Source organism: Taeniopygia guttata, chromosome 6 (assembly GCF_048771995.1).
Source record: "Taeniopygia guttata chromosome 6, bTaeGut7.mat, whole genome shotgun sequence".
In the NCBI taxonomy this organism is placed as follows: Eukaryota; Metazoa; Chordata; class Aves; order Passeriformes; family Estrildidae; genus Taeniopygia; species Taeniopygia guttata.
In genome coordinates this window covers 2,456,497-2,472,259 of record NC_133031.1, presented here as the reverse complement: position 1 = coordinate 2,472,259, position 15,763 = coordinate 2,456,497, and the positions used below count along the sequence as shown (strand labels likewise).

Sequence of the window (15,763 nt, the reverse complement as noted above, 5' to 3'; positions counted from 1 at the left end):
AAGGAGAGGGGGAAAAATCATGAGGAAAACACACCCTTATTGTTCCCAGGACCTCAGCTGACAGCGTGTCTCCTCAGCCGAAGCTCTGGGATGGAACCAGAAGCAGCCAGGACTGAAGCCTGAGCTGAGATTGTGCAACAGGGCAGTGGGGAGGGGATCTTCAACATGTGCTTGACAGAGGGCTATACAGCCCGGCTCAAAAAACAGAATTACAGAATTAGCAGAAGAAAACATTCAACACTTCAGTGAGTGACGGTGACTACAGAGCCTCTCTCCTGACATACTCATATCTGGGATTTCACCATCAGCGATGTCAAGAGGAGCAAGACACCATTTGGGCTTCCATAAAGTGCAGTCTAAGTTTATCATTTTCAACCAAAAGCGTTTTAGTATGATGCACATGTGAAACAGAGCTTCAAGTGGGGGGGGAGGGGGGGGAACCAAATTTAGTACAAAAAATATGCTTTTTTTGTTGTTGTTAGATAAGTTGAAAGCTGCCAGATGAGTTTTCAGAAATCTTTCCATCAACTTTTACTTGTCCTATGAGGCCAACCACAAAAAATGTCAGCTCCCAGAATATATTTAAAGAACATAATTGCTAAGTGCAAGGAAAACACATCCCATGCGTAACTAGAGGGCTGCTGTTGTGGCATGATGAATGTGCAAGCCATAATGCAAAAATTACAGACATGCATCCCAGCACTGCTATTATGAAGTTACAGAATTAGGGATGCAGCTAGTTCATCAGCTGAGGTAGGATTGCTACCCTGCCCATGAGCTTGTTTCCAGCTGAGGCACAACATCATTGCAAACCAACCCATCACCCGCAGACAAACATATGTATTTTTACCATCTCTCCCTTCTGTCCAGGATGCCCCTGCAAAAGAAAGGAAACACACATCAGCTTTGACCACTGCAGACTCTAGATGACGTTGATTTAACAACTTCTGCTGAGTGAAGTGTGTGTCCCCAGGGCAGTACAAGAAAGGTGCAGTCGCATCTTTCTTGGGGGTGAAGTTCCTTATGGCAAAAACAGGGTCCTGCTGCAGGAAATTAGAAGCCAGAGGTGTGTGCTAGCAGCTCCTTCTCCATTACAGCACTGGAGGAGTGTGTAGGGAAGCTGGATGTATGGCTGTTACGTGGAGCTATGGGTTTCATGTCCACTGGCTTCATGGAGAACCAGCTCTGAAGGACAGGAAGAACTTGGGTTTCTACTGCAAATCTCTAAGGACAGCATGGAAGCCTCACAGAGGTCTTTAGGATCCTTCCCTCCTCTACTGCAGCTCTTTTCAGCATGGTAGCAAAGAGAAGGAAGCTGTTGGCTAAGGCAGAGGGCTGATACCTCGGGGATCTGCTCTGCCTGTCTGATTCTGGGTGGGCCTGCCTGCTAAGGCTTTCTCTGCAGCAGCCAGGCTGCTGCACTTGTGAACTGCTATTTTACAGATTTACCTAGAAAGGAATAGGCCATACTCTGCCTTCCTTAAGCTCCTGACTCCTGCATCTCCTCCTGCTTGCCAACCTCCTAATTTTCTTTTAATCCATGCATGTGCATGACATTGCAAAATAATCCCCTTTAAACACGGTGTAACACACAGGCTGCAGCACAGTGGGATGGAGCAGGAGGCAGGGCAGAAGCCTGCAGAGTTCTTTGCTCACCGGTTTGCCGTCCAAGCCAATAGGGCCCTGAAAGAAAAGAGGAAAAATTATAAGAAATGCTTTCCCAGGGTGTCTGCCCATCTGCCCCAGGAAGCACTATGTGCCACAAGACTGCATAGGCTGGGGTGACATGAGGTGACTCCTTGCCCTCCTGTCCAGTCCTGGCAGGTCCCTGGCCCACTGAGTACCAGCCCACATTTCAAACTGCTTCAGCAGGGACTTGCTCACTGTCAGGACCTTCCAGCAGCAATGCTGGACACAGGAGTAAAAACAAGGAGGGATTCATAGGCAATTTGCAAAAAAAAAAAAAAAAAAATCTCAGAATTAAAAATTTTACAGTGTTCAGTAAACTAGCTGAGTATCAGTAGTTTTCTCAAGACTTTGATTTTAAAAGGCACCCACCTTTGGGGGAAGAGGAATTTTTGCAAATGATAGAATAATAAAAGTGTCTCAGGAAAGAGGTGACACACAGCTCAGCACATGCTGAAGGTACTGTTTGATGAGAAACAGGCTCCACAGAGCTGTCCCACCCAGCACTTTCTCAGGAGCTGGGCTGATTTGTTTTCTGCTCCTCTGAAAGCCAAAGACCACAAGGGTCTGGAGAGATCTGCTTCTCCTCAGCCCAGGGGCAGCTCACAGCCCCCCTTGTCACAAGGGGCAGAGCTGATGGGGGAGACTGCCAATTCCTCCCATTTTCCAGGCGTGAGAGTCCCCCCTGCAGACCTGCTCTGGCACGTCCAGTGTCCTGGAGCAGCAGCTGAGCTGCCTGGCAGGAGCAAGGATGTGGGGGGTGTTTGTGTTTGCCTCAGGCTTCCTAGCTGTCCAGGATAATTGCATATGAATCAATAGCAACTGCTGGAGCTCTTCAGCAGCCTCAGCGCTTCAGAGAGTGCTGCCAGCAACTCTAAGACTGAAATGAAATTTGCTTTGCCCTCTCCTGGGCATTATCTCTGTTCCCTTGCAACTGTGCTGGAAGAATTCCCCCTTATGTCCTTTCCCTTTGGCATGACCAGGGTGTTCAGCCTAGCACAGTCCCCAGCTGACCCTCAACAGGCCAGGCCTTTTTTGGATCCCAGGCACTTGCTGCTATTGCAATACCACCTAAAAGCTGAATTAAAGTTGGAATTTCCCCTACCTAGGGGTTGCTTTCTTTGTTTGGGATAGGGGTATCTCTTAGTATGGTATTCTTTTATCAAACAGATCTGGCTTTAACTATGTTATTTTAACACTTGGGGCTTTTTTATTTAATTAATTTCCTTTCAGAGTTGTGTGGTTTGGTTTAACAGGCTTTTTTTTTTTTTTTCTCCTTAAGTATCATTTAAAAGAAAAACAAAAGTAGCAGAAAAACAAATGAAGAAAAAATTGCTTTTTCCAGTTGTATCTGATCAGGTCATTGGTTTCAGGAAGAAATGATGAGATACAGCAAGCACTTATGAAGCTTCCTAGTAGTATCACACATCCGTACCTCATAAATTAAGAGTTACACTTACCGGGAATCCAGGAAAACCTCTTGTTCCAGGCTGTCCCTGGGAAGGATGAAACAGAGACAGCAGTTTAGAGGAACTGAAATGAATTTTGATGGATCCTAAGACCTCTCTACAGAGCCTTTCCTCCAGCCTCTGACCAATTATCCTACAAGTATCCGAAGAGATACCCAATTCCCCTCCAAGGGGAAAGTGTCTTGGGAAGGAGGGGAAATCTCTCATCCCCACTCCAATTCGTACAGGGCCAAGAAAATGCTGGAGCAGCTCCAGTTTGGATTGCAAGCAGTTTCCTTGAAGTTTCTACATTAATTAAATGGGTGTCCCTAGCCCATATGTTAGGCTTTTGGAGTATATTCCAGAGGCTGAGCTCATCTTATGGCAGTTCTTGCTGCCATAAACCTGAGATGTTTAATGCAGGGTGCTGTTCTGTGCAAGACAAGCCTTGCAGGTCACTGGTGTCTAAATACAACCATCCCTCTCCTCCTCCTCCCCTCATCTTATATCCCAGCTCATTCATTTTCCTCAGAAATAATTCTGGAGATGATTTTTTTTTTCCTCTTCTGTTTTATTTTTATTTGTATCCTCTGAGAGCTAAGACAAAATGGAGAGTTAGGCTGTGTGATGAGAGGAACATGAGCACCATGACTTTCCCCCCTGCTCCTTCCTGGCTAGCTAGCTATGGCTACCAGTTTGGGATCAGGTACAGCAAACACTGGTTTGGGATGTGTTTGGCAGCTTCTTCATCCCCTGCTTAAAAAAAAAAAAAAAAAGTCCTGGCTGTTAATTTTTTGTAGTTCTTCAGTTTTTGGGGCCTGTGACAAGGTCACAGTTACCATAGCTTTGTTGGTATCCAGGAAAGATACTACTTCATTTAAGGATTTTTCAATCTGTTTTCCCAAAAAAAGGTCAGGAAGCATATGGTCCATCTGGCCCAGACTTCAGCAGATCTTGAGGCACTCTCATGTAGATAGAAACAGCCGGATGAGGTAAATCCTGTGCCACGCTCATCAGCTGACCACTGTGGCATCTTGCCTACCCTGAAAGCCATGCTCTGTTGCCAAAATGCCCAGCTTCCTTATGTTCTCTCATTTTGGGGGAAAAAATGCTTTCTTCAGCAATTTGAACTACCATGGCTGGACTGCTGGAGCCCCACAGGGGTTTCCTAGGATAAAGCTGGGCATAAACAGGGTGCATCTCTGCCTTAATTAGCGTGATCCCATGTGGTGCTGAGGGAAGGAAAAGGCAAGGAGGAGATGGGGCTCCTGAGCTGTGAGGTTGAGGTTTGCCACAGTAAAGCAATAACAATCCTTGGGGAAACCTCAGAGTTGCACTGATAGGGAAAACCTTCACCTCCAGGTAACATCTCCAGCCACCCTCTGTCTGCAGAGACTCAGAGAGGGTTTACCCCTATGGAGGATGGGCCCAAACAGCCTCTTTGCAGGGTTTGAGGGATGCCCTCACCACAGAATCCCTCACATCACACTGAAGAGTTCTGTTTTTCTACACAGTGTTAGCAGAACCTAACCACATCTGCACTATTTCTTTAGTTCTGCAAAGCTGAACTTGGTCAGCTTTGCTTTGCAAGATACACACAAAACCACCTGGCCCTGTTGGCCAGTGACCAGGAGGGAAGATAGGCTATAAATTAAAGGATCTGTCCACCGCTGGCTTCTGAAAAGGCAAGAAGCAAGAAGAGCCTAGCCAGAATTCTGGTTCCCCGTTGAACACCTCCCTGACAAAAGTGCTAAAAAAAGAATTAGAGAGAAAACCTGGAAATGGTGCAATTTGGCTTCCTCTGTAGACTACAGACTGCTGCTTCTTTCTCCTTGGAGGACAGCAGAATGATTTGCACGGTATCACGCCAAGACAACAGTTCAGCAGCGAGCAATTCCAAGAGACTGTTTTTGTTGGGTGGCTGGTTTTCCTTGTCTCCTTTTTAAAATGTTGATTGTATGAAGTATGTAATCCTGGGAGCTGCCAAATCATGGAGACCGTCTGTTTCTGCCACTATCGGTGCACTGTCCCTCTCTGGCCAGGAGTTAAGCAGCTCTGAGCTCAGGCAAACACTTTAACCTCCAAACAAAAATCTGGAAACTATTTGTCATCCCACATCTTCCCGAGTGGCCCCTTGGCCAGGGTTTCCGTGTTTGTCTTCAGTGCTCAGCCATCCTTTTGACCTATCACCAGCTCCCCAGGAAACTGGATCATCTTCACAGTAGGCTTTGCAGGGGGAAGGTGTGGAGTTGGGCCAGTCCTGGCACCTCAGGGCTTTCATTAGTGTAGGCAAAACCCCATTTTAGATACCATTTGCCATCTAATTTTTCTGCTGCTTTAAAGATGCAATGTGTTCTGCACTTTCCCAAACAGCAGCAAAGGCAGCAGCACCAAAGCAGACAAAACTGTCCTGCAGCCCAAACACGTGTCCTTCAAAAAACTGTCTCCTTTGCAGGACCTACAAGGACAGGACCTGATGGCTTTTCTCTCTGATTAATGTAATTATACTGTTCAGAAGGCTGAGAGCCAAAGCTTGTGAGAAACAGCAAAAGCAACGGGGGCAATTACCCTCCAAAATCTGCTGTTTGTGGAGCAGGGTGGTCTTGCTCAGACCTTGGCTTGAGAGACTTGCCAGCCTCTCTTCCTTGCCTGGACACGTGGCCAGGGAGCATCTGCTAGGCATAAAGCACTTGGGGAGACCCATTTGGGCTTTGGTTCTGTCGCTTCTCAAACTCCAGCATCCCCGGCAGGTGGGCCTGGGGACCAGCAAAGCTGTTTTTTATTAGAAACACTTGTCATGGGGCTTTTGGGAAGTTAATTGGAAAGCCAGATGTAGCCAAGTGTTCGCACTGCCTGGGTCTCTCTCACTTGACCTCGGCTGTGAAACAAAGGTTGCCAGCAGCCCATCCTCTCCGCAGGTCAAGGACGGTGCTCTTCACAGGTTAATCAAAATCGGAAGTGCCCACTGGGAGGGAGAGAATTGAATCTCCAGGTCCTTTTTCATGGAAATTTCTGATGGAGGCTGTGCAGGGATGGAGTGGAGAGGTCTGGCTGCACTCGCACAAAAGCAGAGGGTTGATGGCTGAACCACAGTGCAAGAAGCATCCAGCATTTAGGGCACATAAACACTCCAACCCCTCGTCTTGGTCTTTTTTTATGACCTGGTCATTGCAAGAAGTTTTGTCTAGGAGACTCGTTGCACCTTGTAGAGACACTTTTACTGGACGAGGGTGCAAAATCCTGCCTTTTTCAGCCAGGTAAGTGGTAACCATGCTGGCAATGAGCTTCCAAGATTTTGGGTACATGACAAAGACCTCTGAACTATCCTTTGTGAGCTCCCCAGTTAGTGGCTTAGCTCTGATCCTGCCTGTCAGTAAAATCAGGGGGCGTGTTCCCTGCTGATTAAACCAAAGGCTGAAATTAGTTAGGCAAAGGGCAACTTTTCTCCAAAAGTGATAGCAGCCCTGTTGCACAAAGGAAATATGCTTCTTCCTTTTAAACACAGGACTTTGGTTTCCTTGCCAAGGGAAGGCTTCCTCATTTGTTCTGGAATATGAGCTATAATTTCATTATATATAGTATATAATAGCAGTATAAAACCAAGGCTAGCTCAGCATGGGAACCACATTATACAGGATCTTTGCTCTTTCCAGCTGATGCTGAGTCTTAATGCCCCTCCTAAGCCTTTCCCAGTAACTTGCCCACATCCTGCATCAGACAAAAATAGAGAGAAAAGCTACTTACGGGTGGACCGCGGGGCCCGATGACAGACATGCCAGCTTCTCCTGGAGCACCCTGCAGAGAGACAAAGCAGAGGAAAAGGGGTGAGAACAGGAGAGGAAAACGCAAAGACAACTATATTCCTGTCAAGACTACGAGTAAATGAGGGTGCCTTAGGTGTGAGACCTTCAGGGCTTATGGGGCAGTTGCTGTTCTGCCTCCCCCAGCTCCTGCCTGACACTTTGGGAGAAAAGATGTCCTTGAGAGCTGCTTAGATGTGCCAGAAAATGGAAGCTGCACAGCAAGGAGAAGTATAAACACATAAAACACCTTCTGGCAAAACAGAGGTTCTGCCCCATTGCAAGTGTGAAAGATGGCTTGAAACCCTTTCTGTTTCCTTCCTGCGAGTTCCAGGAGGGTTATGTCCTGCAGAAGAAAGAAAAAGAGGGATGTGCTCCAGGGAAATGGGAGCTGCAGGCAGCTTATTTGGCTGCCTCCAGAAATGCCTCGCTTGCGTACGTCTCAAACTCAGTTGAGACGTGAATGAAAACAAAGCAAAGTGCTTGCTGGAAAAGGAAACAGCTGCCTCTCCAACTCCTAGCCACCCACAGTGTGTGATGGGCAGGACATGTCACTCTCTTTGGAAACATGGTGTATTCCCGAGAGGCAGCTCCAGAAGTGCCCATGGCTGAGGAGCTTTGGGACAGAGCATCCCATAAACCAAGCAGCCTGCAAGAAAGCAAAGCACTCTGCAAAACAAAGCTATGGACTGCCAAAGACTTTGGGTTCTCAGGGAGGCCTCTGGGGCAGCAGGAGCAATTAGGGGTGATTTTTTTTTTTCCATTGTTTGTTTGTATCTATCTGCTGTCCCTTCATGAAAAATTTTGGCCATAAACAAATGCAGGGATATGCAGAGAAAAAAGCAAAATGGCTTTGGGTGGGAAATTCTGGTCTGTTGGATGCTGGTTGGCTCCAATGAGCAAACAGTGAACATAAGCACAAAGAATCTCTATCCTGCTTTCCCCTTCTATGTGGTGTTTTTCTCTCTATTATGAAGAGGAACACGTGGGTCTGGTATGGTACTGCAGAGATGACCTTCCTTGTCACGCAAATATGCATACCTTTCTTAATTTCTACATATTGTTATTAAATTATCCACAAATCCTAAACACCTCCATTTCCCTGCTCTCACAGGTGGGAGGTACTCACAGCTCTGGGGAAATTATACTAACACTGAAATACCAAACACTTCAAAACAGGGGCCAGCAGTAGGATCACTTTGTAAACCAGCATTTCTTTGTGGGTACAAATCTTAACTCACTGCACAGCAAACAGTCTGTGAGACGGCGTCCCACAGACCATCAGCTTTCCTCAGCAGGAAGAGGTCCCACCATGTCAAAAATAGGAGCATGCCATGCCACTTTTATTCCTTGCTCCCACCTGCACCAGGGATCAGGCTAACCTGGGAGGTAGAAGGGAGCTGCAGGTTGGTTGGGGCAAGCAGAGCTGCCAAAGGGTGTAGAAAGTCAATGGTTAAAATCCAGGAAGCCTTGAAGGAAGCCCTGCATGTGCCCACTGGCTCTTATGCTGTTAGTAAATTGTCATAAACAAGAAACACAGCATCTTTGGAGGCTGACTGGCCTGGAAGGAATTTGGGAAATATATTTGCACTGACACAGAAGATGGGCAGCCCAGGGCTGTGGAGGCCCAAAGCTGGCTGCAGTGGCCATGACTGTGACAGGGGAGCTTGGGCTGGCCCTACAAGAGGACAGTTTGGGGGTGCTACAGGCTACAAGGAGCTGACTCACCTTCTCTCCAGACTGCCCTTTTAGTCCCTGGGTCAGTGGCAGCCGTCACAGCCACATGCAAGAGGGCGCAGGGAAGAGAGAGAGAAAGGAGAGAGAGACAAACACAGGCGTCAGTGGCAAAGGCACGCTCTGCCGCCCCACAACCCTGGCCATGGGGCTGGGATGAGCAGGGTGGCCTCAGCTCCTGCCCAGGTCCTCTTCCCCATCCTCACCATGGGATGCCCAAGCAAGGAGCAGCTCCAAAATACAGCACTCAGCCAGGCAGGGGATGGCCCCCTTTGCACAGGGCAGAGTTATTTGGAAGGGGCAGCTGCCAGTGGCAAGCAGGGGTGCAGGTTAGGAAACCCAGGGTTAGCAAGCCCAGCTGGCGCACAGGGTGGCAGCAGGAAACACCCAACTGGGGGGATGCTAAACCAGAGGAGGGCCTGGATAGTACAGCAGGTGAAATGGAAACACCTCCCCAGCATGTACGTGGCTTGCAGGGCTGGTCACCCTGCTGAGACCAGAGGAGCCCCTCAGGTGTGAGGTTCAGGGAGAATAGTTTTGCTCAAATTGACAAGGATTATCCTGAAAGCCACCCTCCCCCACCCCCAAATCCTGGGGGTTGGAAGAGAATGGGAACAATAAGGCACACAAAAGAGGGTTTGACTTACCGGCCGCCCAGGGATTCCCATCGCACCTTTGTCCCCCTGGCAATTAAGGCAAAAATCAGAGGGAATTGGTAACTGGCCAAAAGCAAGGTTATAAAACAGCACAAATGAACTAAGCCACAGCAGCAGCTTCACACTGTGGTGCAAGTGTCCAGGGATTTTGATAGGGAGAGAGAGAAAGTTAAAGAGTAAAATGTGTTTGCATGTGGTCGAACCTGTCTTTAGAATGCGTGAGCCACCAGTTCGTTTCCACATATGACATATCCACACATCTCACAACAGAAATTACATGCAGCAATTCAGGCAGAAAAAAAAGGACAGGAGTCTCCAGTCAAACAAAGTACTATCCCTATTTCCAACACTTCATAAAATCCAGGTCCTGGGAACTGGCTTCCTGCAGTGGCCAACTGTCTCATTTTTCTCTTTCTTGACCAAAGTCATCTGGGTATTAGCTATTTATTTATAGAGTTATCACTTTAAAACACAATTCTCTTAGACTTAAAAATACTGTCCTGTCCAGAAGCAAGAGAAAAATGTGAGAACACAAGCTGACACAGGAAAAAGCACGTCTGGAAGAAGACATATGAGCAGCTGTTTCAGTGTCCTCTACCCCTCTGAGATACTTCCCAGTGCATTGTCAGCATGTAAGTGATCCTAACAGTGGTTTTGGGAATGACTTTGGGTCAGGTGACACTGGACAGAGCCTCGTAAACACATGAACATAGGAGCAGTGACAGTTTTCTTCACCCACTTACCTACAAGGCAGTTGGCTGCCTCTTACAGCTAAATTGTACTATGCAATTACAAAAAAAAAAACCAAATTACCCCCTCTGTATTCCTGGTCACCAAAACTGAAGGCTGTGCAGATCTGGAGGACAGCAGCTCATTGCTAAAGGATCTTGATGATTATGGCTTCAGCAGACATGCAGCTTTTGCTCTATATTTTGCAAAAATGACGTGATAATAATCCCTCAGTTCTGTTTCCAGTGATGTTTGGGGTTTCCTTATGTAAAACAGAATGTTCCTGCCCCTGGCTGACTGCGTCTGTAGACATAAACCTGGTTTTCTGGTTTCTGCAGCTGGAGACACCAGCCCCATTGGTGCCACCTCTTTATGCCTCCCCACACGTTCAGTCCTACGCGTGTGAACATCATCTGAAATCTCTGGAACGGGAAGGCACTTAGCTCTGTTTGTTCTTCTGGGTGTACACAAAGGCTGTGTATCCCAAACTCAAACATTATTGCTTGAGATCAAACCATTCCCTGGTGGAAGCTCAGCCACGTCCCTCTGCAGAGCTGGGGGGGCTGTTTGGCGTGGGGGGCATTCCTTTCCAATGCAGCATGTGTTGTGACAAACTGAAGAGCCACGTACACTTTGCAAAAGCACCCCTTTCAGATGGATGAAACCTGAACAGCTGCTTGATTTTAAGTTTTGTTGAGGATATATTACGGGAAACTGCTTTCTTCTAGGGTATTAGGTAGGTTCTGAGTTCTGCTAGTATTTGCCTATCTCTGTGTGCCAGCAGTGAGTGGAGCTCCTGGTGTCGGCATCTGGCCCTGGGATTACTTTGTGGCTGCTAGAAAACATAATACTGAGCTTTCCTCTGCTTTTAGTCCTTTAAATGCTGCTTCCCTCCAGAGCTGAGCCCAGGCCGATTTCCCTCGTGGTTTTTGAGGTAAAAGCTGAATTTGCCTCTTCTGCCTCTGCTGTGGCTGGTGCCCGAGCAGGAAGAGCCCAAGGTCGGGGCTGAGCTGTGTCAGGTCCCCCACAAGTACCTGGAGTGGTAAATGATGGCACTGTGTCTGGAATGTGACTGTGCACTTGCAGCAAAGGGGGAGCTCCCGGTAGGACAGCAAATAAATGCCAGATGTTTATAAGGAAAGGTTGTCTGTGACAGGGAGCCAGGAAAGAGCACTTGTGGGTGGATGATACTGTGTAGGTTGGTTACAAAGTCATGAAAAGCTGCCTGAAGCTGCCACATCAGAGTTAAAAGAGCAACCAGCAGCCCCTGTCCTGAGCCAGGGGAGAGTCAGCAGCACAGTTTGCATGTCCTTCACTGGGAAACTGCCTGCTATGGCTTGTGCAGTCTCCAGGTGAGCTGCAGCCTGCAGAGCAGGGAACCATCACCAGGAAATCATGCTGCTGTAATTACAAAACCCACACTCCTTCCTCAGTCATGACTAACTCAGATGCAGATACTGTTATTATGGATTTTTGCATTTGTCCCAAGGCGACTTAGACCTTCTAAATCCTGCTGCAACTAGCAAATCCCATCAGTGAGAACACTGAACACTTTGCCTGTTCAACCAGAACCTCGAAGACATCTTCAAAAGTAGAGTTTCCCACACATAGGGGGGGTCCACGAGGATTATGCTACCCTTTAAGTTTGGACCTACAAAGCTCCTGTGGTCCCTACTCTGTATGAGCCATGTCATGCTTGCAATATTCTATTCCAGGTCCCATTTTTCATGCAAGTCTACTTTCTACCACCTTATGAATGTTGGGGGCCTTCTGATCAAAGTACTGTCAGACAGTAAGAATGAGGGGATGAAACAGAAATAATGAAGTATTTACCAGGAGTTGTGGCCTTTCTGTGAGGCCCTGGGACAAAATACACTGAAACAGCAAAAGCCAGCCTCAAACTCTGAAAGGAGGGCTTGATAAAGACATGGAATCACATGGAAGTGCTTAGGAAACAGAATAGTTAAAAAAATTCTCCACAGCTCCTTGACCATCAGCTCTGATTGCTTTGGTTTCCTAATCTCCTGCTTGTGAAGTTTTCTCTCCTTTTGGCACGACTCTACCCACAGCTCTCCGCACGAGCTCTGAAGGTATCTGCAAGTCCACGGAGAACAAGCTAATTACAGAGCTTTGACTTTCTTCCTTAGTTTCCATCTGCTAAATATTATTTTTTCATGTATGGAATTGCTGCAGTTGCCACAGAAATGTTGCATGATCAGAAATGGGAGAGAAAATGTCCGTGAGAGGATCATTTGCTTCGGATGTGGTCCAGACAGCAAAAGGACTATGGCACGATTTCATCACTTCCTTCCTTCCTTCACCCCTTTTAGTCCCAATCTCATCAAATATCTTACATGACTGCGGGTTGCCCCTGTCTTCACCAAAGCCTTCACTGACTTCAGGAATAAGGGTGGAAGTGTTCATTGGGAAAGAGAAGAACATGAAGTTCCCTTCTGCTGCTCTGGTGGTGCTCACCGATTTCCCTGGCTTTTGTCCTTGTTGGCCTAGGCTGCAAGGAGGGCTCAGTGCATTTCTAGCGAGTATTACTGCCCATCTCCACACTCAAGCCAACATCTGCACTGGGAAATAAGCCCTGTCAAACAGTGTGCTGTCTCTTTTGCAAGCTGGGAAATAAAAACAGGAGAGAGATGTGAGGTGGTCATTGCTTTGGGATCACTATCCAGAATAACGTGTATGACAATCAGCCAGGAAGATCAGGTTGTTGCTCATAAAACCATTTCCATTTCAAACACAAGAAATAGGGAGGGGTGGGGGAATACTTCCTATGGTGACATGTAGAACTCACTTGGCTTTTCAGAGGTGAACCTTTGCTCACAGTGACTGAGTTAATCTCACTCACCAGCTGATCAGAAACCCAAGAGGTCCTGAATGAGATGAGGGTCCTACTAGTCCAAGACCAATTCCATTTGGCTAAGAACACTCAGTCTGCCCAACTTCCCCTTGTTATTTCCATTGGCTGTAGCATTCCTCACAGCTTGTCCTAGAAGTCTGCTTGCAGACAGGTTCAGGGGTCACAATAAGGCAGCATACAGTAGCATATAATGCCAGCACTTCTCTGGTGGTCCCATGTGCTTCTGCCAGTCTTCAATCTCTCATTACAATATTAGGTTTCTAACCATTATTGCTGCAGAGGAAGCCTGGAGCGTGCATCCTCCTCACCCCACAAAGGCAGTGACTGCTCTCTAGAAGACACCTGTGTCAACCTAGTGATTTCTCTCTAATTTCTCACAGCAATAGTGGAAATGCCAACACCACCACCAATTTTGTGTCCACCTCATCCCTTTAGTGGCAACACATGGGCTGCCCAGGCCGAAATGGCAGGGACTGCCATGGAGGGACTCCAGTTGGAGCTGACTGCAGAGGTGTGCTCTCCTCCCAAAAAGCCACAGCTAATGCTGAAACACATCCACTTCAGCAGCCAGTCCTGAAAGCCCCTGGGATAAGCTATCACTGAAGTTTTGTGTGGATCAGGACTTCCAGCTGTGAAATGCTTTCAGACCTTTTGGCCTAGAAGGTGCAACTTTTTGGAAGATTGCTGTCATTAAATAGGTCTGTGCTCGTATATCTGTGGGAGTTCAGTCTATAGCATTTCAGCCTGATGAAAGGGGAAAGAAAATAGGTTGTGCAGCAACTACTACTCAGAACGTCATCTGCAAACTGTTTAAGACATTTTTGCGTGAACAGACAAAAGATGACTACCGTATGTTTAACTTCTCATGTTCCTTCACAGCAACCCTGAATAGTCCCTCTATTGTACATGAATATAAACCATTTCCTCTGGAAGGACTGTGCTAGAGACAATGCAGCATTTCTTTATAATCCTGAGAGCTATCGATACATAGCTTCAGTCCTTGTGTTGCTGCTTCTGGTTCACTGTGGGTCTGGTAATAGCTGCAAGAAAATTTCTGCAATAACCTAGCTATTTTCCTGAAGCCTAAATTGTCTGCACTGAGGTTTTACATTAGCTAACATTTGAAAAGGAAGCTGTCAACACAAGTTTTCCTCTGAAATTGATAGTTGCACAGCTATACTTGAAGGCCCAGCAGCTCAGCCAGCCCGGGTGAGTAGCAGAGAACAAGTCCCTGCAGCTCAGCTCCTGCCATGTGTTTGTGATCTATCTTTCCCTTTTCTGCAAACACATCTCATTCAGCACGTGGCATCCCATGCATGTGAAGCGCACCCAGCCAGTTCCCGCAGAGGCTGCGGGGCCAACTGCAAACACACAGATCTCTGCACCACGTCAATCTGCCATGTCCCTGTCCCTGCTGAGCACAGCCAGGAGCAATCCCACCCAAATCCAGCCCTGAGCTCCCGCAGTACTTGCTGTTTGGGATAGCCCAGGCTGCCAGGACTGCAAAGGTGGCTACCACACCAGACACCACAGACAGGAGGCTGCAAGTTCATGCCCCACGGATTCCATGTCAACAGCTTCTAAAACCATAGAGGTTTGGTACTTACAGGCGGACCTGGAAGAGAGAAGGAAAATAAACAGTAATTAATTTTTAAGTGCAATAAATCCTAACAAGAAGAGCTAGAAAAAAACATTACACCATCTTTTGGGCTTAATCCTCAGGCTGCTCCCACCTGCTGATGCACTTTCACCAGCTCCCTGCTTGTTAATAGTGTATCCCCAAAACTAGCAGCTGCTAATAACCACCGTGAGTGCAGGGCAGTCTCTGTCAGAGACCTGTGTTGGGAAGGCCATGCAAGTCAGCCTCTTGACACTGTCAAACCCAGTTTTGGTCCTCCAGCACACATGAGAGTGGGGAACTTGTTATTTATGTGACTCCTCTTCACATCCTGCCCATGCCTGGAGGCTGAGAAAGTTGAAATTGAGGACACAAGAGCCCCTTTGCTGCTAAAATTCCTACCCATTTCCCACCAGAATCAGTAATCTTGTGAAGGTGTGAAATGGCTAACGAGGAAACTACAGCTATTAAAAATATCAGGTATTTTTTCTCTTTAATACAAACACATTTTCCCCTTTTCTTCTGCCTGTGATCCCAGAGAAGTCAACCTGCCCTCAGAAGAAATTTCCTCAAATTCTTTGGATTTCTTTTGTTTTGGAAATCTTTTTTGGAACCTGCCAGTGTGGAGCACTGCATCTCCCACATACAGAATGGTTGTACAATATATATCAGGGCTTAAACAGCACATTTCTTTCATCAGTTCCCAGAAAATTCCTCAAAATCCTGACAGATATTGTGTGTGTGGAAAGAAACCCCTGGACTCACTATTTTGTGGTTTCCTCTCTGTGGGAGAAGCAAGACACACCATACAACTGTCAGGGGTTTCTACATTTTCCATACTTTATAGACATTCTGTTTTCTTTTTTTTTTCTTCACACAGAGTGCCAAGAAGCAAAGGCTAAGCAGTATAACAGAAGAGCTGACAGACAACAGGCAGCAAACTCCTCCTTGCACAGGAGGCGGATGTCACGGTGAGCACCTGCGGAACACGTCGCCATCCTGAAAGTCCACAAAAGAAACTGGAGACTTTGGATGAACAAACATTTTCCACATTGGAAATCTCTCACTTAGCATGGCTCTCTCATATCAGGTTTGGTGACCTGAAACTGCCCTGTCAGATGCCACTGTTAGACACGGCTTCATTGTGGTTGATCAGAAGAGGTTAGCTCTAAAAAGTAACTTTTGATTAAAATACAAATAATAATAACCACATTCATGAT

The 15,763-nt window shown here is 47.0% G+C and overlaps 1 protein-coding gene across 19 annotated transcripts in view; it reads right to left on the bottom strand.

The window, feature by feature from the left end:
• COL13A1 (collagen type XIII alpha 1 chain) overlaps positions 1-9,402 on the bottom strand; it is a 59,603-nt gene extending 50,201 nt beyond the window's left edge. For 18 of the 19 annotated variants that reach the window (XM_072930807.1, XM_072930806.1, XM_072930808.1 and 15 more), the window contains exons 1-6: positions 9,316-9,369; positions 8,663-8,689; positions 6,879-6,929; positions 3,147-3,182; positions 1,657-1,683; positions 851-877 (exon numbers count right to left, since the gene is read on the bottom strand). In XM_072930807.1, coding sequence (XP_072786908.1) covers positions 851-877; positions 1,657-1,683; positions 3,147-3,182; positions 6,879-6,929; positions 8,663-8,689; positions 9,316-9,336 — 189 coding nt within the window. In that variant the 5' untranslated portion in view covers positions 9,337-9,369. Of the gene's footprint in view, positions 1-850; positions 878-1,656; positions 1,684-3,146; positions 3,183-6,878; positions 6,930-8,662; positions 8,690-9,315 lie in introns of all 19 variants that reach the window. The other variant, XM_072930809.1, reaches the window with a different exon arrangement.
• Between the last annotated feature and the right edge of the window lie 6,361 nt (positions 9,403-15,763).